This window comes from Neolamprologus multifasciatus, chromosome 23, assembly GCF_963576455.1.
Source record: "Neolamprologus multifasciatus chromosome 23, fNeoMul1.2, whole genome shotgun sequence".
NCBI classification, from domain to species: domain Eukaryota; kingdom Metazoa; phylum Chordata; class Actinopteri; order Cichliformes; family Cichlidae; genus Neolamprologus; species Neolamprologus multifasciatus.
In genome coordinates this window covers 18,122,505-18,147,815 of record NC_140460.1, presented here as the reverse complement: position 1 = coordinate 18,147,815, position 25,311 = coordinate 18,122,505, and the positions used below count along the sequence as shown (strand labels likewise).

Below are 25,311 nucleotides of genomic sequence, written 5' to 3'. Positions count from 1 at the left end.
TAATGCAGAACACACTGAAACAAACAGTAAGAGATGACGCAACCAAAGCAAAGATCAGGCATATACAAAAAAAGGGGGGAAATTAACAGTAATAAGGAATGTGAAATGGTTCCGTACTGCTGTCTGTTTGAGAGCAAACTGTGTGGAAGTTGGGCGCCCTCTAGTGGATCAGTGACGGCAGACACATACATAGGTTTAAATATCCAATGAATGTGTTACAGTATCAGCTACTGATAGCAAACATCAAGCTGTCAAACTGATGCAGATGTACACAGATGAACAATGTTTAAAAATAAAGCAAAAATAATGATTCAATTCCATTTGCTGCATTAAGCTCTGAACACTGAAAAATTAGGTTAGTGGTTTCACTTTGTTGCCACAAGTGAAAGTAAAAGTCAGTAAAAGTTATTTTATTTTATTTGTTTTTGTTTTAAAAGACTAAAGATTATGGGAATCTTCCATGTCACTTTATAAATCATAAAATCATAAAACATTGATAATTGCAATAAAAAACAAAATTAAATCACTATTTTTTAGTAACAACTGTCTATCCTTCACATCATCGTTGAGGAATTTTGGCCGACTTAAAGTATGGACTTTGGACCATTGCAACAGCTTGATTTACTGTTGTAGATTTTCTGCTGGACTTAGGATCTCTGTCCTGTTGCATGAAAAAAAGAATCCTCCTCAGGTCCTACAGGGTTTTGCTGGTGGTCACTTCGATGTCACTCAGATCCTTGTAGGTCTCATATTGCAGTTCTTCCACTTTCTCTGCAGATTGTACTGTCTGCTGTTGAGCGGGATGTTGACTGAGGAAATGTACTGCATAGACCGTGAAATTGTGGCTCTGAAAGCCCGTCTTCGGGCTGTGAAGAGAATGAAAATCTGTAAACCCTAAAAGACAGAATGGGAAGATGATGAGGATGATGAAATTCTTAAATTCTTTTAGCTTTTTCATTTTTCACTTGATAAGAATAAATATAAAAATAAACAAAAGTTCCACACTTCTTGTAGAACTTGAACCACTTTGCTTCTGTCATAGTTTATTTTTGAAATATATCTGTTTTATTTTTTGGAGTATTTTGACTTTTAAAAAATCACTACTGTTATTTTTTATTTTACAAAATACATTAAGATGTTTTCAGAATATTACATTTAATAAAACCAGCTTTTTCTTATAATACATTTTTATCAACTTTGGATTGCCTAATGTTACATTAGCACTAAAGAAGAAGAACAGTTGGACATCCCAGTGCAACAAAAATGGTTGCCTCCATGTGCAGTAAATCCGTGTGCAGTTGTGTTGCCTTTGAAATTGCTGCTTTGAAGATGGGGACCAGATTTGCAGCAACTCACAGTCAGTTGCTAACTTCAAAGAAACTCTGATGTGTCAGGACCGTTCATCAACCTATTGCTATTTAGGGGATCAAGTTGGCACTATATATAATATATTTCTAAAAAAAAAAATTCCTGAGGAAGAAACAGGTTTAAAGAAACTTTCAACAATTACCTCTCGTTTGTTTTGTTTTTTGTTTTTTTGTAATTTATGTGTTTATCTGAAGTCTGAGAAGCTCATGAAACCTTTAATCTCAGTTCTCAAATATGGTGGAAGGAGTCGTACCTGTGTGGTCGTACACACAGGTACGACCACACAGGTGAAACACACCTGATCTTCAACAAAATGCTGAAGATCAGGTGTGTTTTTTCTGAACTGAGCAGCACGAAATATCCCAGAGTCCAGGACAGACCGAGTAACAACGCCAGAGACAAACTGATGAGGAACCTCCTCCTTAAAGACGACTTCTTGTTGCTGCTGTAAAAACAGAAAGAGTTAAAACCCAAATTGAAGCATGGCAGAAATGATTCATCTGTGGAAGTTTTTACATCATGCCTATTAAGATGCAATTAATGCATTAATATACATTTTCTGACAACAAAAATGGAAAATTATAGTGGCATTGTTTACAAACATTTAAAAACATTTCTTTTCCTTAAAATTGTGTATTCATGTATTTCTTCAATGTTACTATTTTGACAAAATATTGAAAATATCAACTTAATATGAAAGTAAAAAAAACTTTGTGTCATGTTTTTTTAAACAATTTAAAAAAACAACTATTTGCAAATTTTGCATTTCATGAGTTTATACTCAAAGCCTAGTAATATTCTGACTTTTTCTTTCTTCATGGAATCATTTTTAATTAGCTTGAAGTCAGCAGTGAGAGGACGACAGCAGCGTTAGATGTTACCTGGTCAGTCTGGTATCAACTTTGCACGTGGCCATGGAGGTGAGAACCAACAGGACGATGTTGTAAATCAGGATCAGACTGATAGGAAGAAGGAAAGCCCAAAACATTGGCTTCCCAAAGTTGAACTGTTGCTTCTTATCCAACGCTGCCAGCCAACAACTGCAATGAGAGGATAAAAGAAGCATTAAGAAAAATACTTTTTGTCTATGTTGATCAAAACTTTATAAATACTTTATAACTGAAGATGTTAAATTTTGGTACTCTGGTATGCTAATGCCACATCACACCTCAACAATAAACTGTTCTATAAATTAAACTGTGAGGTGGAAAATTCATAGAAATGTCAAAACATTTGGACAAGGCAATGACTGAACTGGTAATCAAAGCACATATTAAATAGATAAATAATAAATAGAATTGATCACAGCAATGATTACCCACAATTCCTCTTGTCTGTATCCCAGAGGACTGTCCACCCTGTAGGTCACCGCCAGTGTGATGACCATGAAACAGGCTGGCACTCCTAACAGAACACAATAAATTAAAAAAACAGTTGAAATAGATTTAAATTCAACATTTTAAGTGGGCCAGATATTAAAGTCAACATTTTTACTCATGTTTTTTTTTATAAATGTATTACTTTTTCTTTATTTTTATGTAAATATTGAAAAAAGAACTTTAACTTTTATTTGGGGTGTTTTGATTTGATTTGATTTATTTATTTTATTTATTTATTTATTTTTGCATGTCTTGTTTGGTATTTTAGAATTTCAGAATTATTGTCTAAAGGCTAAGAAAGATGCCCACGGATTTATTGTACCAAGTGGATCATTCTAGCTTTGCCGTATTGGTCCACTTGATTTACCTTTGCTATTGGTTTATTATTATTATTATTATTTCATTTTACTTTAAGTTATTACAGATTGGACAGACATGACTGGGGGATAGGAAAGGGAGAAAGAAAGAAAGGGAGGGAAAGAAAAACAGAGGGGAAGAGGGACAGTGAGAGAAGACATTAAAAAATCTGCTGGATCACCTGTTGAAAGAAAAAAATAAACAAACAAGCAAAAACAGAGCAACACAATCCGGTCGTTAAGTCTGACATCACTAGCCGTGTCTGGGCCTATACTCAGCTGCAGGTGCATATATCAAACGATCACTATGGCATTACTGAGAGTTGAAAAACTGTCTAAAGTCTTTCATCTTTAATAAAATGATCAGCGTTCTGCTCTACCAGCTGTAACAATTGAGTTTGACATCCATGAAAAGGAATTTATGACATTTAACGGAGATAGAAGTTAGCAGGAAGTTAGCTCACTAGCTTCTATCTAAATACAATATAGCATGTCCTGACTGCGGGGTTTTGGAAACAAATTAAAACGTACAGCTCTGTTATCGCTTCCAACATAAATGAAGACAGAAAACTAAACAGCAGTGACGTTTGTAGGGTTACTGAAGTTTGGCTAGCTGGTATATAATGATGTGCTACGTGACCGCTAGCGACACAGCTATGTTAGCATAATATAAACAAGCTAATTTTTTTTCCACTCGATAAAAGTTAACGTGAGTGTTCTAGGTGGTCAGGAACAAATGTAATCGCATGGCAGGATGCTGTAAAAGGACCAAACTTCAGCCAGGAGAACAACTGAGATAATCCATCCACAATACGAGGTTAGTCATTCATATACTGCTGCATGGGCTGGGCTGTAGTTACATCCTAAGGTTTTAAAAACTGAGCATAAATAAATGATTAGCGGTAATAAAAGCCGAGGGAGGTCAACAGTGATCACTGACTGTTTTAGGAGCTTTTTGAGATTAAATAGAAGAAAATACAAAACATGTTAACAACACAAAAGCCATATTAAACGCAGACTACTTTAGGCCCAGAAGTAGGATTCGTCACGTCATCACTTAACGACCGGATAGGGAGACTACAGCAATAACCTAGATAAGTGTTACTAACAGTAAATACTAAATATTGAATGCTATTGAGCAGCACCAAGTGCATGACAGCACACGCTGTGCTTTGAGGTAGCAGCCAAGAAAGAAATAGTTTGTGTCTGTGAGCACCCGTGTGAACACCTGTGTGCGTGAGTGCGCTTGTATTCAAAAGGTTTCTCCATGTAACAATCTGTAGGGAGTGCATCACCACGTGTTATAGCAACAGCACCGCTTACAACCGCAAAGCTCTCCAGAGAGTGGTGCGGTGTGCGGAAGGGATAATTGGAGGTGAGCTTCCCTCCCTCCAGGACATCTACAGGAAGCGGTGCCTGAGGAAAGTGGGGAGGATCATCAAAGACTCCAGTCACCCCAGCCATAAGCTGCTCAAACTACTTCCATCAGGCAGGAGGTAATGCAGTATCCGGTCCTGAACCAACAGACTGACAGACAGCTTTTTCCATCAGACCATCAGACTGTTGAACACTTCATAGACACCTCACCTTCACTTACTGGAACTCCAACATTATGCACATCATACTGTACACAAATGCCACTTATTTTGCACATTTCCTACAACCGACCTCTGTTTATGTTTATTTCTATTAAATTTTATATATATGTATACACACACACACACACACACCTACACGCACGCACGCACGCACACACACACACACACACACACACACACACACACAGGTATATATGCATATTTAGCATACATATTCAGTAATGCGCATACATTCTTAAATTTGTACATATATTTATTGTTATAATCCTCAGATTACCCATTCTTATATTCTGCTTGTTCTTATGTTATTGTATTGCATTTTGCACACCTTTGTTGCTTGTGAAGCTTGCACACAAGAATTTCACTCACATTTGTTGTACCAGTGTACCTGCACATGTGCTGTGACAATAAAAGTGATTTGATTTGATTTGTACACACACTCACACTCCCCAAACACACTCTATACCCCAGGTCCAGGTACCATTGCCATCAAAAGGGCAACCCACCCCTAGACCCATGGTATTTTACCCTTTTCCCTGGGGTGAAGACAGGCAGACCACCATCTGTCCTGCAGCAGAGTGTTTGCTTTTAAAATCAGTTTTGATTTGGTTAGCTTCAAGAGTAGGTTTACTATGTTTTGGTTTAGGATTTATCACTGGAAAATGTTTCATCTCACTTCAGTTTTTCTTTTGAATTGTTAAACATAGATGTTATTTGTCAGTGCCAAATTTAAGACTCTTAGATAAGTCAAATAAGGATTCAGGTACAGGAAGATGGTGATAGACTGTCTGAAGCAGTTAGAACAAGACAATGCTATTGAATGAACCTCATAACACAGGCTATACCCAGGGGAATCTACACCAAGTCTGTATGGTTTACCGAAGATACATAAACAGGATGCACCTTTAAGACCAATTGTATGCTCTGAACACCACATTCAGAACACCTTGGATTTTGTTGAGAAGGTGAGAGATGTCATTATGGAGGCAGATGAAACCATGGTCTCGTACGATGTTACATCTCTCTTCACTTGCATCCCAGTCACTGAAGCATTGGAGACAGTTCGTAAGAGATTACAGGATGACCCCAACCTCAGCAACAGGACCGCTCTCAGCATCGACCAAGTGTGTTTGATTTTGAAACTGTGTCTTCATTCCACCTACTTCACATACAAGGGTCAGTTCTACAGGCAGAAACATGGGTCTGCCATGGGTTCCCCAGTGGAAAAGAGGGCTTTGTTATTCTACGCTGGAACACCACCAAGCCATTGGTTCAGATATGTGGATGACACCTGGGTGAAAAACAAATCTCAGGACGTACTACATTTCACGGATCACATTAACTCGGTGGACCGACACATCAAATTTACCAGGGAGGATATGAAAAGTGGCAGGTTAGCCTTCTTAGACTGTGAGATTTCCATCAGTAATGGGGGACATCTAAAAGCTGATGTGTACCGTAAACGTATACGGATCAGTATTTAAGATTTGACTCTCATCATCCACTGGAGCATAAACTGGGTGTCATCAGGACGCTACAACACAGAGCAAACACCATCCCCACTGACACAGCGGTCAGGGAAGGAGAAGAACACCACATCAAGAAGGCTTTTTCCAAACACCATGTCTCTGTTGCTTTTAAACCCCAAAACACGCTGCGCCAAAAATTGGTCCACACCAAGAATCCACACCAAGGTCCCCCGACACAAAAAGAGTAACACTGTGTACGCTGTTAAGTGCTACTAGGATTGCCAGGATTTATACATCGGGAAAACCAAACAACCTCTGGCAAAGCGGATGGCACAACACAGAAGAGTTACCTCATCGGGCCAGGACTCTGCAGTCACCTACAGGCCAGTGGACACTGTTTTTTCCTCAATAGTTTTTTGTCTGATTTTAGATCAATTGTGTTAATACAGTATGTCAAAATGAAACATAACTGTAAATTCAGACACGCGAGGTTGTGCTGAAAATAATGATACCAAACAAGGCAAAGTAAATAGTTTTTAAAGGTGAAATGTAGAGGTAAAATTTAAAGTAGTCAAAAACAGCCAATTATACCTTTGTTGCTTTAATGTATTTTTAAAAATATTTCAAATTTGGCATTTTTGTTTTCTTTCTGAATGTCCTACCCCATCCCAGAGTCACACTCAGTGGAGTCCAGTGTGTTGGCAGGCTGCGGCGCATTGACCGGACCAGCAGCACCAGTTGAGAGCTGTATACACTGTTCCACATGAAGGTGGCCATCAGGAGGAAGTGCAGCAGAGCTGCTACAGCCGTACACGAGCCGCGGACTAGTTCTATGTGTTCATCAGAGTTCAGGAGGTTGTTGGTCAAATCATCACCCTGCACCTTAGTGTTGTTCTGTCTGCTGGAGTTTTGGACTCCAGAGAGGAAGGTGATGATGAAGGCCAGCAGGCTGAGGTAGATGCACAGCAGAGCCATCTTTGAATTCAGGTTACTTTGCTGCCCATGTGACTTACTGAAGAAGCTACAGAGAGAAAAAACAACAAAGTTTCAATATTTTTAAACTTTTGTATTTCTAAAAGAAAAACACGAAAATTAAAAAGAAAAATGTAAGCCCATTTGTAAAGCCCGTACAGTCAACGAAATCATATTTGGTTTTAAGCACATCTTTTTGCTTTAAATGTAATGAAAAATATTTGTTATTATAGATATTTTTCTCTATATATTTTGATTTTTTGTCAGTATAATATATTTTCATATTTTGAATTGACATTGCAACTTCTTTCTTTGATATTAAGGCTTAAAATCAATCAAACATGTTTTTCTTTTTAGCTGAAAATATAATTATTTTCTTACTTAAACAAACTAACCTTAAACAATAAAAATGTATTGATTACTACTGGTTTTCAGGTCTTACAAATGGGAAAACATACTCCAATTATCCCTCCCAAAATTCTCCTGAATTTAAAATACTGCTTTTACTACAGACTCTACAGACACTGGTTTTACCAGTTCTGACTTTAATTAGTCAGATAAAATAAGAAAATAATCAACCCTTATTGTTATTATAATTATACTGTTTGTTGGATCCAAGGAAGTTGCAGTTTGTGAAATAACAACTAGAAGTGATGAGTGGTAAATGTGATGAGAGAATTTAAATGCAACATAATTTAACGTCATTTCTAATCTGTGAAGTAACCCAAACTTACTTTTCTTTAATGTGATAAATGATCGTCACAACCAGACCCAGAATAGAAAGAGATAGTCCCACGTTGGAGCTCACATCCAGAGCTTTCGCATACTCGTAGTTCTCTCTGTATGACTGAAAAACAAACAGGATTTAATCATGCCATAAAATATAAATAGTTTACATTTGGAGCTAGTTCATGACCAAGGTTAAGCAAGCTGTAGCCTTATAGCTGTGAACCTGTAAACTTGTGATACTCACCCAGAGAGCAGCAAAGTTGGTGGTGTGGTTACAGAAACATCTCATGAGTCCATCTGAAGTGTTTCCTTTAGAGCAGCCGCTGGTGCTCCAGTCCTTCTGAATGTAGTTCCAGAAAACACAAGAGAAGTCGTACAGAGACATCCCACTGATGTCCTAAAACAGAAGCACACAGGTTTAGAAATCTACAACTTTGATTTACAAAGTGTCTATTCTGGGTTTGTTTGTAACAATCATCCATCACATTATCCAAATTCAATTCAAAAGTGAGCTAAATCTGACTAACGCCAGGGGAAACAAAGCTCAACCCAATCCACACTGGTCAAGAGACTATGAAAATAAGACAGGAAACAGAGACCCAGAATCCAGACACACAGCTTGATGCAGGGAAGGACGTAAACGCGTAAAGCGATGACACTAACATGAGACTCACTTAACACTAGTGATGGCCAACAATTCTCTTTGGTGACATCTGGTGGCCAAAAATATGGAGAGTAGCTTGAATCTACAACTTATAATGAACTTCTTCATTATGATTTCCCACTCTACAGAACTGAGCCAACAGCTTCTGTTTAAAATCATGTGACAGTTCTGTCAGATATCAGGTTGATGTGGTGCTTTGAACATGTATTTTTTAGTAAAAAATAATGTTATGTCTGTGTTAATAATAAATCACTTTGATGAATGATCCTTACTTTTTTAAACATGTGCCATGGTGTGTTCTATCTATCCATCTATCTATCTATCGAGAGAGAGAGAGAGAGATAAAAATGTACAACACAATCTTATAATGGATTGGGATTATGCTTGTGCTGAGCTGTGCCCCTGCCTCCATGTGATTATGTAATAAACCAGCAGACAGGCATGTTTATATATAATATACTATAACTTCTATAATTATAACTATATATATGTATAGTGTATTTCTTATATACATTTTTGACCTGGGAGCAGAATTGCTGATGAACTACTTTTTGTTTAGCAATAAGCAGAGTGTCCTCTCTTCCCAGCTCCATGTCTCTAATTATGTCACACACGTTTGCTCTCTCGCACAAATCACCAAAATACAGCACAAATCGCACCAATGATTCAGTTCCTTAAATTGAATCAGGTTGTCACGGTCACTGTGTACCCAGCTGGTTGTGCCAATAAACTGATTGCTTGTATTTAAACTACTATATATAAGTTGTTGGTCTATAATATCTGAAAATGTCAAATGCATCCCTCATGAATTATATCAAGTCATATTGAGCCACCAACAACATTCCTGTCACAAGGCAGAAGCTGCAGTTTTGGCAGTGAATTTATTATATCCTTTATTTATACAGTTAAAAGTTAAAAAGCAGAAAAAAATGCAACAAATAAAACCATAGTTTTGTAAACATATTTTAAGTGGCCAAAAAGGACCAGATTGGTTATAATGTAGGTAACACAGAGTTCTAAAGATACTTGAAAAACAGGTAATTGTATATATAACCCCTTTGTAAATTCTAAGTTAAGAACAAACTCAAACTACTGGATCAAAGACCAGTTGGTCCAAGGACCATGAAAAATGTTTTGTTTTTAATGTGAGACAATGACATTGCTTGAAGTGAAAAAAACAAAACAAACTTATTTCATGTATAAGGAAGTTATGTGGTTTAGAAACACACATTTGGATTTAAAGCAATCCTCCCGAGATACCCAGGAAATCTCATAGCCAGAGGGAAAAAAACAGTAGTCAATAAATGTTATCACACTTTAATTATCATAGAAATACTGAATTTCTTACTATTGGCCTGAATATCATCTCCACTTATTGTGGCACCATGTTGGGTTCCTGCCCTCTGACGCTGGCTGACAGGACCCTGATGGTGGCCCGTTGCCTCATGTAGTGTTTTGAATGGAAGAAACGATCGTTCTGATAGAGAACAAAACCCAGAGAGAGGTTTGAATCTGTCTGACGGCCTCTGACACCTTCACCTAACATAAGAGAAAGAAATTCACTGTAGTTAGTAATAACTAGTTGAAATTTGAAGCTTTTGTGTAGGTGTAAAAAGATCTAACAATGTCTGAAATACAGGTGATTCATTTTTACTAATAACAAACTAAAACAACTCTCTTATAAATACCCCTTACTAATACAATGACCTTCTTCAAAAGTTCTGTTGTTCTCTCCCAGGAATTCAGTAGGTGGAAATGCAGAAAACTCACCTTTTGGGAATTGCATGTAAATAAGGGCATCAGCTACGAAACCGTTTCCCACGACAACCTGTGTTGCGTTTGTGTTCAGCTGAATTCTGTTGGCTATAAAACTGTCAGAGTCCCCTGTTGCAAAACAAAAAACAAAAAATGAGCTGTTAGTGATCACATAAAATCACCTTACCACTGGATCACTAATTTTAAAATTCCAAATGTAAGCTTTAAACCAACAAAATACTATTGTAGTAGTAGTAAAAGGTGTAGTGTCAGGAGAAGTGTATGTAATAGTAGCCACAGCCACAGCAAAGAATACCTAAATACTAACTAATAAAAACTAAAACATTCCAAACACAATGAGTTCACAAAAGGACTATAATCTCAAAATGCTGGGTCACAGACCCAGACCCCCGACACCACCCTGCACATAATTCCTCAAGGCGATCCTTCACTTCTCATGTGCTTTCACTAGCACCATCTAAACCCTCCCTCCTTGACACAGTTATTCAAGACAGCTCTCAAAGGTGACTTGTGGTTCTGACAACATCCAAAATGGCATTATCATCTTCTATGAGGTTCAGCCGCTTGGTGGAATTGTATGTCAGGGGCTGGGTCTGTGACCCAGCAGTTTTGAATTTGTTTTCTATTTCTATATCTTATGTTCTTGTGTTGCCACTATTAGTTAAGATTAGTTGAGTTTTTTTTCTAGTTTTACTTCTTCTATAACTCCTGATTTATAAGTCTTTTCTTGTCTTCAGTGTCAATATGTCATGTGTTTCTTGTCTGCATACTCCATGTTGTCAAGTTTGTGTGCCATGTCTAAGTCTCTCATCGTTTCTTGTTCTATTTTCGGTCTCATGTTCATTGTGTTTAGTTTTGCTTCCCCTGTGGTGTCACTATGTTCACTCTAATCAGCTGTTTTCACTTCGTTTCAGATCGTTCAGTAGTGTGTGTGAGAGATAAAATTTCAGTAGTGTGCGTGAGAGTGTTTCAGTAATAATGTCCCTTACGGCACCTCATAACCTGCAGTCATCTGAGACTGAAGAAGTCACATGGATGAGTGATGAAGCAGCATTTATCCCACTGAAAACGCTACATCCAGATCAAGAGAATCAATCTTTTGGGACTGACTTACCTGGATGATTGAGCATGCATCAAGACATATATGTCCTTATAAAGAAATTCAGAACAATTCTTAAGTAATCATTCATGTCAATAAAATATCCTTAAATCATTATTGCTATAAAAAACGTCCCATAAAATCTTAAAAAAAAATCACATTCCAGGATCTGGTTATGAAGGTCACACTTTAATGTTTTGTCTGTTTCTCACATAGAAGTCAACACTATGCTTTTGCTTTCACAGTCATCTCGTTAGAATTGAACATTTTACTAACTGCTATCATGCAAGTCTATGAGCTTCTCCATTTATCACATTGCTGCAAGTGTCTTCTTGTTTGTAGAAGCCATTACTGTGTTAATCGTTTAACTGTATAACACCCAACAGATACAGAAAGGACAGATAATAGTGACATTTGACGATATCCAGTGACTGGTTGTGAGCACGACTGCAGTTACTGTTGATATTTGGTCATTGCATAGATTACTCTGGTGTGGTTCAGACTGTGCAGCTGTGCTTTTCTCCAGCTGTAGAAGAGCCTGCTGTTTTAATCTGTGTTTCTTATCAGATACCACAACAGAAGCTTGAATAGAACCTTCAGCTAGAACAACTATCACTGCTCACATAACATGTGCATTTAGTCAGAGTCACAACTCTTAATCAAATACAGCCTGTCTCAGAAGAAGTCAGTGAGAAAACTTTATTGAGGCTGCAAGGGAGGAAACTTGCGCCTAACCCCTTCCCATAGTCATAATAACCCAGAGTGCAATCCAATAAAACATAAAAGTTTATCATAATACAGCTCAGACTTTCTCTGTGGGGCAGGCCTAGGCATCATTGTTAAGTTAAATCTTTTTAGTTGGTTGCAACACTACATAGTAGACCTCAGAATTATTGGTCTTGTTCTCCACAACTTACAAATCTTAGTGTTACTCAAAAAATCTCTTGTGACATTTCATCAGCTTCGCACAAATACATTTTAGTATTGGGTATATTGTAGTCTTTTTATGCAGAGCTTTGTTTCAGACTGAAAAATGTTGACTGTTACTGGTGAAATGTACTGTAATGACTTGAGTGGTTCGGATTTCACCTCTAGTGTCACCATCAGATCATCATTATAATATACAGTTACTGCAAAAATCTCTGAATCAGCCTCAGCTAGTGACTGTACTGTACTGACTTTAATACTACCAATGAAGTATCTCCACTAGCTTGGCCAACATCCTCATTTTGGGGTTGACAGCATTTTCAATGGATGAAGGCAGATGGCTTGAACATGAATTAAGGCTGCAGTTTAGGGAAAGCTTAAGAGGGGACTGGCAGAAGCTCCCAGGCTGGGCACATCTCCAAATAAGACATCCCCTAGAAGCAGTAATGACTATGCATTACTAAGGTCAAAGATGGTTGCAAAAATTTAACTGGTAGGCATGCTTGCAATGATAAGTGACCCATGCCTCAATAGGGTGGTCAAGGATTCCACTGAGTGGACCAGATGAGCTGGGAAAATTAGGAATGAATGGTGTGAGAAGAGATCAAAGGAAATTCCAGATGATGAGAGACCTTGACAAAGGAGTGTTGGATTATAATATTATTTTATGCCATGTTAGACCCCTAATTAAAGATTGTGAATTATTATGTAGTTTTAGTTTGCATTATTCTCCTGAATTAGAAGAAGGTGATAACTATTACATTTGGTAAACTGATTTGCATTACATTAGACTGTTGATTTATTGTGAATGAATGATATTGTTTTATGATGCATTATACTGCTGAGTTATAAGAAATACTGTTTGCAGAAAGTCATCGCCTTATTTGTCTGGTTAGAAGAGAACAGAGCATACTGCCCCATCTCACCAGGAGCAGATAAACAGGGAGCCAAGGTCGTAGCTTAGGCGCTGTGTCAGAGAAAGAATGTGAATGTTTAGGCTTTTATGATTAGGTGGGGGCCACTAGAGGCTATAAGAGTTTGATCAAGGCTCCACCATTTTGAGATCTGATGCTGTCTGCTGTATGGTGTCCATCTCCCACGCGTGTGTTCATTAAATCATCGTTTGACTTGACCCGGCCGGACCAGTGTTGTTATTTTGGTTTTCCTCCTGTATCCATCCCCAATATTTGAATCCGTAACAGGAGTGAGAGAACCCTAATCACATAGCAACATGGCTCGACTCTGAACTGAAGCTTTGGAGGAATGAAGACCATATGGTTGTAAAGAAGGATCTTGAGCTGTAAAACTTAGCCATGTGTTACTGGAAGTTGCCCTGGTACCCCGGTCGCAAGAGGTCTGCTGCTGCATTTTTAGAGGGAATGATGGCAGAGAAACTGGCAACCCAGTGACAAGAAAGAAGAAGAAGAATATGTGCTGTTGTTTATTGGAAAGAAGGGCTAGTGGAGCAATTAACTGGCAGCCCAGTGGCAGTAATGTTCATAGTTGCTCCATTGTGTAAATGATAGACAAATGGCAGATAAACCAGAAAGCCAGTGCAAGAAAGGTTTGTTGCTGCACTCTGCAAAGAAAGAAACAATATCATAGAAAGTGGCATCCCAGTATAAGGAATGCTTGCTGTTGTGTTTGCAAATGAATGGCACAGGGGAAGAAAAAAAAAGAAAGTTTGATGCAGTGGTCGAAAAACATGCTTTTGCATTTTGCGAATGAGGGATAGAGAAAGAGAACCTGGAAGCCATTTGCTGCTGCGTATTGCAAATGAGGGATAGTAGAGCAGGTTTTTTTTTTGGCAAATGATAGATGGCAGACAACCTGGCATTCAGGGGACAGAAAAGCATGCTGGTGCATTTAGGTAAGGAGGGATAGACAAACTGGCAACCTACTGTCCATAATTTCTTTTGTTTTTGCAAACAATAGATAGATGGGACTGACATCCTGGAGGCAGAGGGGTTCACTGCTGCTTTTACAAAAATAGATCCAGAGAAACAGGAAACTCAGTTGTAGAAAAGTTTGTTGCTGGTCATACAAGGTCAACCAGCCACTCCATATCAACAAAATCAAAGAAAATTGGTGTCAGTCAACTGTGCTATTTTTGAGCTGGTTTGTGCTGCTAAAATTTTTGTTTGTGCTGCCATCATTTTAAAGACATTAATTAAAGTTTATACAGGTCATCCAACATCAACCAGCCCCTTTATTTACTGCTGTGAGAAATAAACCAGCATTGGATATTTTTTTATCATGATCATGCTCTTAAAACTAAAAAAAAAAACCTAACATATAATGGTTGAAATAAACTGCATTCTGTTGGAGAGAAAAACTTCGATTGGACCTCAAAATGATTTATTAGCTGCCAGCTGCCAGTTTCCCAGGTGTTTCCTCTTGCCCTGTTTCCTTCTTGTATTTAGTGTCTGTATTTCCCTCTGTTCAGTATCACATTCTCCTCATCTCTGGCTGTCTGTTCTGTTTGTCAGTGAAATTCTTAGGTTTTCCCACTTTAGTTTCTATTTATTCTGTCCACCAATAAAGTTGTGGTTTTGAGTAAAGTTCTGCCTGTTGAGTCTGATTTATATCCTGCCTGGTGGTCACAGTGACACTTGACAAAATCAAGGTCCCCATTTGTAACTCTGTCACCACTGTCCCATAAAAAATACACACAGACAGGCATTCAAAGTTTTACAGTTTCAAGACTCCCTAAAACCACAATTGTTCCTTAATTTGACACACACTTGTGGATCTTAAATCTGTCTGAACAGATATGCCCTCAATGTTAAATTTATTAAGGTATTCTTACTGCTGTCAGAATGTGTCAAACTGAAACTGTATGTTAGGGTTACCTAGTGGAATATGCTGTGATAAAAAAAGCAGCACACTTTGCTGTTTTTTTTTAACACACAGTTTCTCACTGACCTTTAAGAGAAGTGAACTGGACTCCCTGAGTGCCTGCAGCAGAAATCTGTGCTGACTGGACCACCAGGCTTGGCTGAACTATCTGAGATTGAGATGCATTGAGATTGAGGCTGAGGTTCACAGAGAGCTGATCCAGAGTCACCGTCAGCCTGTAGATAACATACAAAAAGCATTGTCATTTCTAATGTTCAGCTGCCAGTCCCTCTGAAATGTAATACTTAATCATTTTAAAGCACCAGGTTTATTTTTATCAATTCAAAAAACAACAACAAATACACAAACAAAAAAACAAAACAAACAAAAAGAACAGTTGTTTACAATTAGATATCTATACACTTTGAATCCTATCAGCAAATTATGATACAAAAATATCACTTCTTTTAAAACGGATCACCCCAAAAATTGCGTAACTTTGTTTTTGGTCGATATATTATGGGTTATTGTTTAAACTTTCCAGCAATGGCTTTCACTGAAACAGACCTACATTCAGAGCAGAATGGCCAGCCTGCTTTAGTTGATTGGAAGTCAAATAACCAGTCATTACAACCAGGGTATGCAGAAGAACATTTTGGATGCCACTCCAATCAGCTAAGAACAGGAAACTGAGGCTACAATTCAAAACTTCACCAAAGTTGGATGACAGAATGCTGGAAAGATCTCATTTGTTTTGATCTTTTTGATTACATTTAGATGGCAGGGTCAGAGTTTGGTATTGCTACTAGTCATGACCATCCCTTTATGACCATAATATGCACATTTACCCCAAGTACATAGTTTCCTCTGGGTCTAATAAAGTATTCTGATTCTGATGTACCCATCTTCTGATTGCTGCCCATAGTAAGATAATGCGCAAAGCTCAATTCATTCAGTTCTCCGTACTCAAATGGGCTCCAAAGTCACCATATATCAAACCAATATTGCACCTTTGGAATTTGCATTAAAGGTGTGAAACCAAAAACTCTTCACCAACTTTGTGATGCTGTCATGACATCGTGGGCCAAAATCTCCAGCACCTTGTTGAATCTATGAAGTTTTTAAGACAGTCCAACGTGGTACAATCAAGCTGTACTTAATAAAGTGTCCAGTGACTGTAGTTGTTTAAACAATTGTTCCACAAAAAGAGAATATTCAAAAGGGTCTAATTTAAACCAAACACAATAGGAAGCTTCATATAAGTAAGATAAGATGATACAGATACGATGAGACATGAGAACTTAGGAACCTTGTAACCATCAATATAGATTTTATTATTTGTTTGGTTCACCCCAGAGTTGCGTTTTTTGCCTTGGTATCATCTGGCACAGTGGCGTTCAGCAGCTGACTTACTGTTGCTACTGCTGCTAACCCTGACGTTCTGCACAAACACAAATATGAACTAAGATTAACATATTACATGATTATAAATCATGACCAAACCCTTGTTAATACTGATTTAAAGCTTCATTTCCTTCTTTTTTCTTAAGATTTGTTGAATGTTTGTACCTCTGTGGCGTTTGCAGACAGCAGCAGTGTGTTGATCTCAGCTGCTGCTGTAACATTTTCAGCTGTCAGCTCTTCTGGGTTGGATGTCAGAATCTGAGTGCTGGTTGCCAGCATCTCTAAATCAGCTGGACTTGTGAGCTGAAAGAAGAAAGACATGATTTTATTCTTGTGTTCTGAATCTGGAATCCTCTGCATGGGATCTCAAAGATGCATTTCCAGAGGATTGCCTCAAAGCAATATTCTTAAACCTCAGTTATACAAGACTTCCAATCTACCTTTAGATGAAAAAAGCTGCAGTTCTTACATTTTGTTGTATGTCACTGAGTGTCAGGTTACACTGGAAGATCTGTGGATGGCTGAAATTTGCTGATCCATTCATGAACAAGCATCTGGTTAAAGCCTGAGGTTTACCAGCTGAGTGGGAATAGTAACAGAAAGAGAAGCATCACTACACTGTGCTGTACCTGATAGAGTGATGTTGGACTGAGGGGATGACTTACCGCCACTTGTTCCTACTTTACACTTTTCATTAGAATATGCAAACCGGCCACTGAGTGTAGAGTTGAACGTGAATTGTCCTAATGTCTGTTTTTTGCAGTAATTGTCTAATACAAATCCATAAAAATACAAACTGTGTTTTAGAGAATTATGTCTGACTCTGAAAAGAAAACAATACGTAGTAATTTATATATATAAAAAAAAATCACAACAAATGGATGATGCATGCTCAAGAGCAAAATAATATTGGCATTCAGATAACCATCTGTCATTGTTTGTTTACAGCTGAGATGGGTCTGTGCTAGTTTAAAAGCTGTGTCTCACAATAAAGTCAAGACAGTGCAGTTGACAAGCTGATGGTGTTTTCCTGCATCCTCACATCACTGAAATAAATAATTCATGTAAAGTTTAATGAAACAACATATTAAAACTGCTTCATTGGTACTGTTCTCACAAATATCAGATCTGTTATAAAACCATGTATTGGTCAACAGAAAAACTTTGGCTGCAGATTAATCCAAGATGACAGTAATGTAATCAGACTGAAGGGATTTTGAGTCATTTTTGTTGCATAAGCTTTGGATAAATGAGATTAAAATACAACACTACATGGACTTTTAATTTACAAATCACAACATCTTGCAATAAAAGAGGTAATTTAGTGCCAACAACCAGTTTCCCAATATTTTTAATAATGACACCAAAGTTATTGTCTATTGTCACCTTGAAACAAAATTCAGTCTTTGTTATTTTTTTCTTACTTTTTGAACATGTCTCTCCGGTCAATTCATCAGGACAGATGCAGACACCATCCAGGTTTTTCCCACCATTAGAACAATTCAGGAAAGTGGTGCTAAGAGGGGTAACCGTAGTTGGAGATGTAGTAGTAGTAGTAGAAGGTATAGTGTGAGGTTTAGCTGCACTAGTGGGAATTGTTGGGGAAGCAGTATCAGGAGAGGTGTAGTAGTAGTTAGTAGTAGTAGTAGTAGTAGTAGTATTTTCACGAGTTACAGTAGTATTAGCTGTAGGAGTTAAAGTAGTGTTAGTGTATGGACCTGTGTTAGAAGTAGTATTAGTGGGAGCATAGTAAGTAGTAGGCATTTGCTCAGTCATGGGGTTAGAGGTAGTATCAGGGCTGGTAAAATCTGTGGTTGTAATAGCAGGATTGGTAATGGTAGCAGAAGTAGTTTGTGGATGTTCTGATGTGACAAATTCTGTTATTAAAGTATGCTCTGAGTCAGCTGTTGGATCAGTGCCTGGTGGACTAGTACATACATTAAAAATATTACATAAAGTGGTATTGTTAGGAACTGTTATAGTTGTACCCTCTGTTGTAACCGTTTGTACTGTGGTAATATTTTGTGTAGTAGTAGGATGATCAGAAACATCAGTAGGAAGGAGTGCAGTAGCTGCAGTATCAGAGATGGCTGCTGTTGCAGTGAACTCTGCTCCTGCTGTGAAGGAGGCTAAAGGAATAGCTGTGGGAAAAATATCAGAATTACAATGATCAGTTTGAACCTAACAATATTAACATGCTTTTGTTTAGCATGTAGAATATTTACTGTACTTGGCATGAACTTATACTATCTCATCTGTAGTATTAAACACAATACCCAGCTGAGGCTGATTCAGATAGTTTTACAGGTACTGGACATTAAAATGATCTGATGGTGGCAGTGCAGGTAAAATCAGGACTACTCAAGTCATTACATTTCACAGTATGTCAATATGGAGCCCCTGACATGGCACTGTAACTTGTGGAGAATGAGACTAATGATCCTTAGATCTTCTATGTGGAATTGCAACCAACTAATAAAATTTTACTTAATGATGATGCCTGGGCCGGACCAATGGAGAATGTCTGAACTATATTAAATTAACCTTTCATGTTTTATAGCGTTGCACTGCTGGTTATGACTATGGGAATGGGTTAGGCACAACTCTCCTCCCCTGTTGTCTCAATAAAGTTTTCTCATTGACTTCTTCTGAGACAGACGGTATTTGATGAAGGGGTGGGACTCTGACTACAGGTGGCTTTCATGTGAGCAGGGATAGTTGTTCAAGCTAGAGTCAAATTCAGCCGAAAACTCGAAGCCAGTCAGTTAAATCAAGCAACAGACCTTTATTCGTTGTCAGCAACATAAGACCATAATACCAGACCACCAAGAACAAGAACACGAGCTGCATGAAATTGCTGCCACGCTATACTGACACACACACCCACTAGGAGACTCCCCCAACTACTACAATAGGCTTGCTACAGCTGGAAATAAGCACAGCTGCACATTCTGAACCACACCAGAGTAGTCTATGCAATGACCTAAATGTCAACAGTACCTGGAGTCATGCTCACAAGCAGCAGCTGGATATTGTCAGAGGTCAATATTATCTGTCCTTTCTGTACCTTCAGGATGTTATAGAGTAAAATGATTAACACGGTAATGGCCTCTATAAACAAGGAAACATAGCACCAATGTGATAAATGGAGAACATCAAACATCGGTGAAGCTCACAGACTTGTGTTGACTTTTATGTGATAAAGAGGGAAAACATTCAAGTCAACCTTTATAACCAGATCCTGGAATGTTCTCCAGTTATAGCAGGCAGCTGTAAAATGATGAGTGATGGGTGCATTACTTTATGTGCAGTCAGTGGTCATGGAAAAGAAGTCCATAAAAAATACTCACTGTTCTAAATACTTTGATCATTACAGTATGATGTCACTGCTCCAAATTAATTGTAAGCAAAACTATGAATGTTATAGACATAGTGCATGTTTGTAGGTTGTCCTCCTAGTCGAGTGGCAAATCTTGACGATACTTTATATAAACATTGCCTAGGGCACTATGAGCGCCGACATCTATATGCCGTATAAAATAATATAATATAATATATACAAATGTCACGATCTTATATGTTTGCATATTTGACAGTTCAAACAAGCACCACTTTGTTGTTGTCTGCTGGGTGGGGCAGCATCAGTGCCAAAGATACCAGCAGGATCAACAAACAAATCCACAAGTTTGGAAACATCATTAATTAGAATTTGGAGGCATTTGAGAGAGAGGTCACTGAACAAACTGCTCTCCATCATGGATAAACCATCACACCCACTGCACTCCACACTCTCCCTCAGACTGACACAACCTCACTGCCAAAAAGAACACTTCAGGAAATCATTCCTACTATTTTCTACAAATCTGTATAATAACTTTTAATTCTGTTACAGGTGAGCACACCTGTCAGGCATTTGTATTATACCTTGATGCAGCTGTTTTTCTTACATTTATACTGCACATATTATTCATTAATGTAATTTGCACTTTCCTCTTGAAACAACGTCAGTCTTACTTGATTACTGACTGTTTTTAATTACTGTTTCTTTTACTGCTTTTCTTTGGGGGGGGGGGGGGGTATTACTGTTGTAAATATATACAGTGGCTTGCAAAAGTATTCGGCCCCCTTGAACTTTTCCACATTTTGTCACATTACAGCCACAAACATGAATTAATTTTATCGGAATTCCACGTGGAAGACCAATACAAAGTGGTGTACACGTGAGAAGTGGAACGAAAATCATACATGATTCCAAACATTTTTTACAAATAAATAACTGCAGCACTCTCTCATAGTATAGTTATCATTTGTTGTGTTTTGTTGACTTATATATATGTCCATTGTGGGAACAAAAAGCATCTGTTTATCTATGAAAAGGTATGTCAGATTAGAGTGATGTGTTGTAGCACAATGTATCATAGCATACTACTACTGATACTAAATATAAAAACAATGACACAGTAAAAGAACTAAAAATAACGCCATATGAAATGACCACTATTAACATTCTCTTATTGAGATAATTATCATTAAAAACTGTATTATTAAGTCTGAAAAAACGATGACAAAGAAAGGCAATGCATTTCATAAGTTATTTGATATCTTGTGTATATTTCAGTTGTTTAAGTGCATTAATTCAAACTTATCTATGAAAAATTAAGGAGAGTCGCATTTGAGTTGGTTCAGTTTTAAGTGACGAATTAAGGAACTGCCAGCAACAATCAGAAAAGCTCAGTTTTTCTTACCCAGAGCAAAAACAAGCCAGCCATCCATGATGATGAGCAGCTGCACATCAGGTTTCCTATTTGTCTGGTTTGGTAATATTTTAAAGACGCCACTGTGCCACTGAGTCTGCGGGAAAACATTCAGCCGAGTTACTCTGCTTTACAATAAGCCATCAAATTATACAGTGCCTGATTGTTTTACTGCATGTTCACGAAAAGGTTCCTTATCTTTGTTCATAAGTTACTTATAAAGGAATTCAAACTGCAGTCCAGCTTTGTAGAAGGTGCTCAATTAATAAATATGGTGTGATTTGTCACAGCAGAAAGTGGACAGTGCAAAGTTACTGGCGTAGGGGAGGAAAGATTTCGCAGATCTTTCCTCCCCACTACTGTCAGACTCCACAACAAAGACTTCGCAACTGACCAAACACACACATCCACACATGTGCAACAACAATAACACTAAGTGCAATACTCTTTTTCTGACAATGTTGTACTTTACACAGTTGTATATAGAATTTGTATTCTATTTTATTCTATCGTATATAGTATTATATTTTATTCTATTCTATTGTGTACAGTATCTTATTCTTATTCGTATCCTATTCCAGTGTTTTTTCTCATTTTTGCTATGTAACTTTGCACTGTCCACTTTCTGCTGTGACAAAACAAATTTCCCACGTGTGGGAATAATAAAGGTTATCTTATCTTATCTGATTATCATAGAGAGATAACATTCAATAAACTAGTACTCAGTGGTTTGTAATGTTAGTTAGCAGCAAAAACATGCTGACCATGTTAGTGGTTTCCCATTGTTTCATCAGCCATCAACCCTTCACTCTACAGCAGGAGAAGGAAAAATGTAAATTATTTTAAATACATGCTGCAAGTGTTTTTATCTCCCATTCTCACCCCGAGACCTAGTGATTGATTTCTCACTGAGCAAATCAGCTGATCACTGTTTAACCTTTCATTCTCAGTTTGTGTTTGGAGTTTACTGCTGTCTCCACAGCGCCCCCTGGTGTCCACAGTTTGCTGGTCATGACCCAATTGGCATCCGTTTCCCACAGCTGAAGCTCACAGGGATTTATAAGGAACTTATAAACAGCAAACATGAAATTAGATGTCAGCTGTTGTTGTTAATTTACTATTAAAAGGCTGTTCTCTTTCCATTCTAGCTGAATGCAACATGTGGACATTAAAATCCATTACTTCAACCATGAAAACAGGCACACACACCAAGAACTAAACAGTTAAAAGAGTTTCAAATTTCAGATTTTGAAAGGATTGCCATAAAACAACAACTTAAGTCTGCATCTTTTTTATTTACATCATCTTATTGACTGGATTACTTCATATCAGAAGTGACAAAAAATGAAGCCCAAATATAAGTAAAGGACAGTGTCACATCGAGATACTTTTTCCCCTGCGGACATACTGATGGATGTTATGATTTCCAATTGTCTTCTGTAAGAAACTGTTATGTTTGTGGTGTGATACACATAACCTGTTATATAGTAACCTGTTTGGTTGTGTTCCTGCTGTTGCCTGGAAACTTTTACAGAGCTCAGAGGGAGATGTCCCCCCTACATTTAGAACAACCAGGTATTTTATTGAACTCAAAAAGTAGCACGCATCAGGGGTGGGCATGGCCAAAACAACAAACAAAACACTCTAGTCATGAAATGGAACTGACTTACCTGTAATCAGAAACCCAAAAGAAAATACAGGCCTCTTACCTGTCTCTCTAACCTAAACGGGAGAAAAAGGTTCTAAAAGAAAACTGCTTCCCACCCCTACAGCTACTAGATCAACAAAAAAAGGTCTGTTCACACTATTTACAATATATACAATGCAGCCAAGCTCTTCTCATACCAGAAACACATTCACACAGCACACCACAAAGCACAGGGCTAAATGCACAGCTCGTTTGAAGCAGGATGTAGGCGGGGCTGCCAGTCTGGACGGGCCTTATTGTGGCCTTTTCTCAATTCTCAAGTACGAGTCTGAACTAGCCGAGAATGCACGGGAGTATGGACTTGCCGAGAACGCGAGCATGGACTCGCGATGCGATTTGTACAATTGGAACACCAGCGTACTTGATGATGTCACAGGACCGGAGTCCCCCCCCCCCCCCCTTCTAATTTAACTGTGATTAATATGTTTTGAAGCTTAACTTTAATCTCAGCCAAACCAATTTACTCAGGATCAAAGGAAACACTGAAATAAACCAAGAATTAACATTTAGAAGTGATCTAAGTTACGGTGGCCCCTAGAGACAAAGCACGTACAAACTCCAAAACACTTGCAAACTCCAAAACACTTGCAAACTCCAAAACACATGCAAACTCCAAAACACTTGCAAACTCCAAAACGCATGCAAACTCCAAAACACTTGTAAACTCCAAAACACTTGCAAACTCCAAAACACTTGCAAACTCCAAAACGCATGCAAACTCCAAAACACTTGCAAACTCCAAAACACATGCAAACTCCAAAACACATGCAAACCCCAAAGCACATGCAAATTCCAAAACACAACGGAAGTGCTCCAGGGCGCTAGGGGCAGTGTTGAGCTCGATTTGCAAAATAAACGGCAAGATTGTCTGTATGGGACGGTCTAGTCTCTGTCGCGCTTCCCAGGTTGCCTAGCAACCATGATACTAACCGCTGGAAACGTGTCATACAACTTTGTTTGACAGAAATGAAGGAAAACATATTTTGTTCATTTGTTTGTTTGTTTCTACAAGAGCTTTGTGTGATTTGATAAGTATCTGAGGTTGAGACCACAGGACAGTAAAACATGATTTTTGGGCTTCATTTCTGTACTGAACAGTCATTTAAGATTAGTTAGTAAATAACAATTAGCTAATGTTGTTCATGAGACTAAAGTCATATCACTTTGGTAATGTAAATATAATATGGCCAATATTATAGTTATTATATTAATCATTATTAGCTATTACAGCAGTAAACATGAACTCTGTGTCAAATACTGAGCCTCAGTACAGATTCAAGTTGCAGTTATTTATAGGTCTTATCACCTTAAATCTTCACTCAAAGACAAGTATCTTTGACAGTGCATATATAGGTGTATCATATATAAGAGAGAAATGTTGTTCCTTCAGTATGTTGGCATTACTAAATTTGGCTCATTGCTTACATACGTGTGTAAAAAGAAATTATATGAGCTGTGATAACTGTTTCTGATAAAATGAAGAGTAGACTGATATATTGAATATTCCTTTATTGGGTGAGAAAATCAGACCATGTCATAACTGCTTTAAGTCATACAGAATAGATATCAGAGCCTTAAACAGGCTGACTTCTGCTAAATGGGTCAAACTGGGCAGAAAGTCTACAAACACATAGCATCATTATAGAATATGATGTAACACTATAGATCAACTTACCTCAGAATATATAAAGCATATAAACAATTACAGCAATATGATGCAACAAACACAGCACTGCTACTAATCCAAAATACTCAAAGCTTCATAGAACTGAAACAAACATTTATTTTTAGGTCCATTCTGCTGCTGATACATACTTTAGGTTTCTGAATATTAAACTTGTTGCTGCCTTTCATAGTGTTTAACTTGAAGGCCCTGAGTACTTTCTCCCACACTGCAAACACTGGAATGATAAAAACTATTTGAACATTACCTAATAAGACTGATTCAGGACAGACAATTAGTTATGTTAAACTTTCCTAGCAGTCCTTCACGAACAGGGAACAGTCTGTCTATTCTCTCCATCTGTCAGCTGCTGCTGGCTCTTCCTCCTCCTCTTCCTCACACACTGCTGAGTCCTGGTGGATCATCAGGGGTGCAAAGCCTCACAGATGATGTGCAGCAGTGGGTCCCTCAGTCTGTCCTCACTCTGGACACTTGCAGTTGCCACACATGGAAATCAAATGTGTGATAAGCTGCAGGATTCAAACACAAGTGTAACTTATAAATACATGTTCATACTTTTATTACACAATCAGAGAGAAAGAAAAAG

At 37.9% G+C, this 25,311-nt stretch overlaps 1 protein-coding gene across 3 annotated transcripts; it reads right to left on the bottom strand.

The window, feature by feature from the left end:
• Positions 1-914: 914 nt before the first annotated feature.
• Positions 915-23,233, bottom strand: LOC146491336 (adhesion G-protein coupled receptor G7-like). Of its 3 annotated transcripts, XM_085152699.1 has the most exons (11): positions 17,049-23,232; positions 16,527-16,882; positions 15,263-15,411; positions 10,306-10,419; positions 9,884-10,074; positions 8,116-8,268; positions 7,877-7,989; positions 6,833-7,191; positions 2,691-2,772; positions 2,250-2,408; positions 915-1,813 (listed from the first exon to the last, which is right to left on the bottom strand). In XM_085152699.1, exons 5-11 carry the CDS (start codon positions 9,899-9,901, stop codon positions 1,597-1,599), a joined length of 1,101 nt encoding a protein of 366 aa, XP_085008825.1. In that variant the 5' UTR covers positions 9,902-10,074; positions 10,306-10,419; positions 15,263-15,411; positions 16,527-16,882; positions 17,049-23,232; the 3' UTR covers positions 915-1,596. The 3 variants fall into 3 exon arrangements, 1 of the variants encoding a protein (XP_085008825.1); XR_014872567.1 differs by lacking the exons at positions 915-1,813; positions 2,250-2,408; positions 2,691-2,772; ... (1 more) ...; positions 7,877-7,989; positions 8,116-8,268 and having other exon boundaries at positions 9,899-10,074; positions 17,049-17,158; positions 17,245-17,349; positions 18,004-18,720; positions 21,325-23,233; XR_014872568.1 differs by lacking the exons at positions 915-1,813; positions 2,250-2,408; positions 2,691-2,772; ... (1 more) ...; positions 7,877-7,989; positions 8,116-8,268 and having other exon boundaries at positions 9,899-10,012; positions 17,049-17,158; positions 17,245-17,349; positions 18,004-18,720; positions 21,325-23,233.
• Between the last annotated feature and the right edge of the window lie 2,078 nt (positions 23,234-25,311).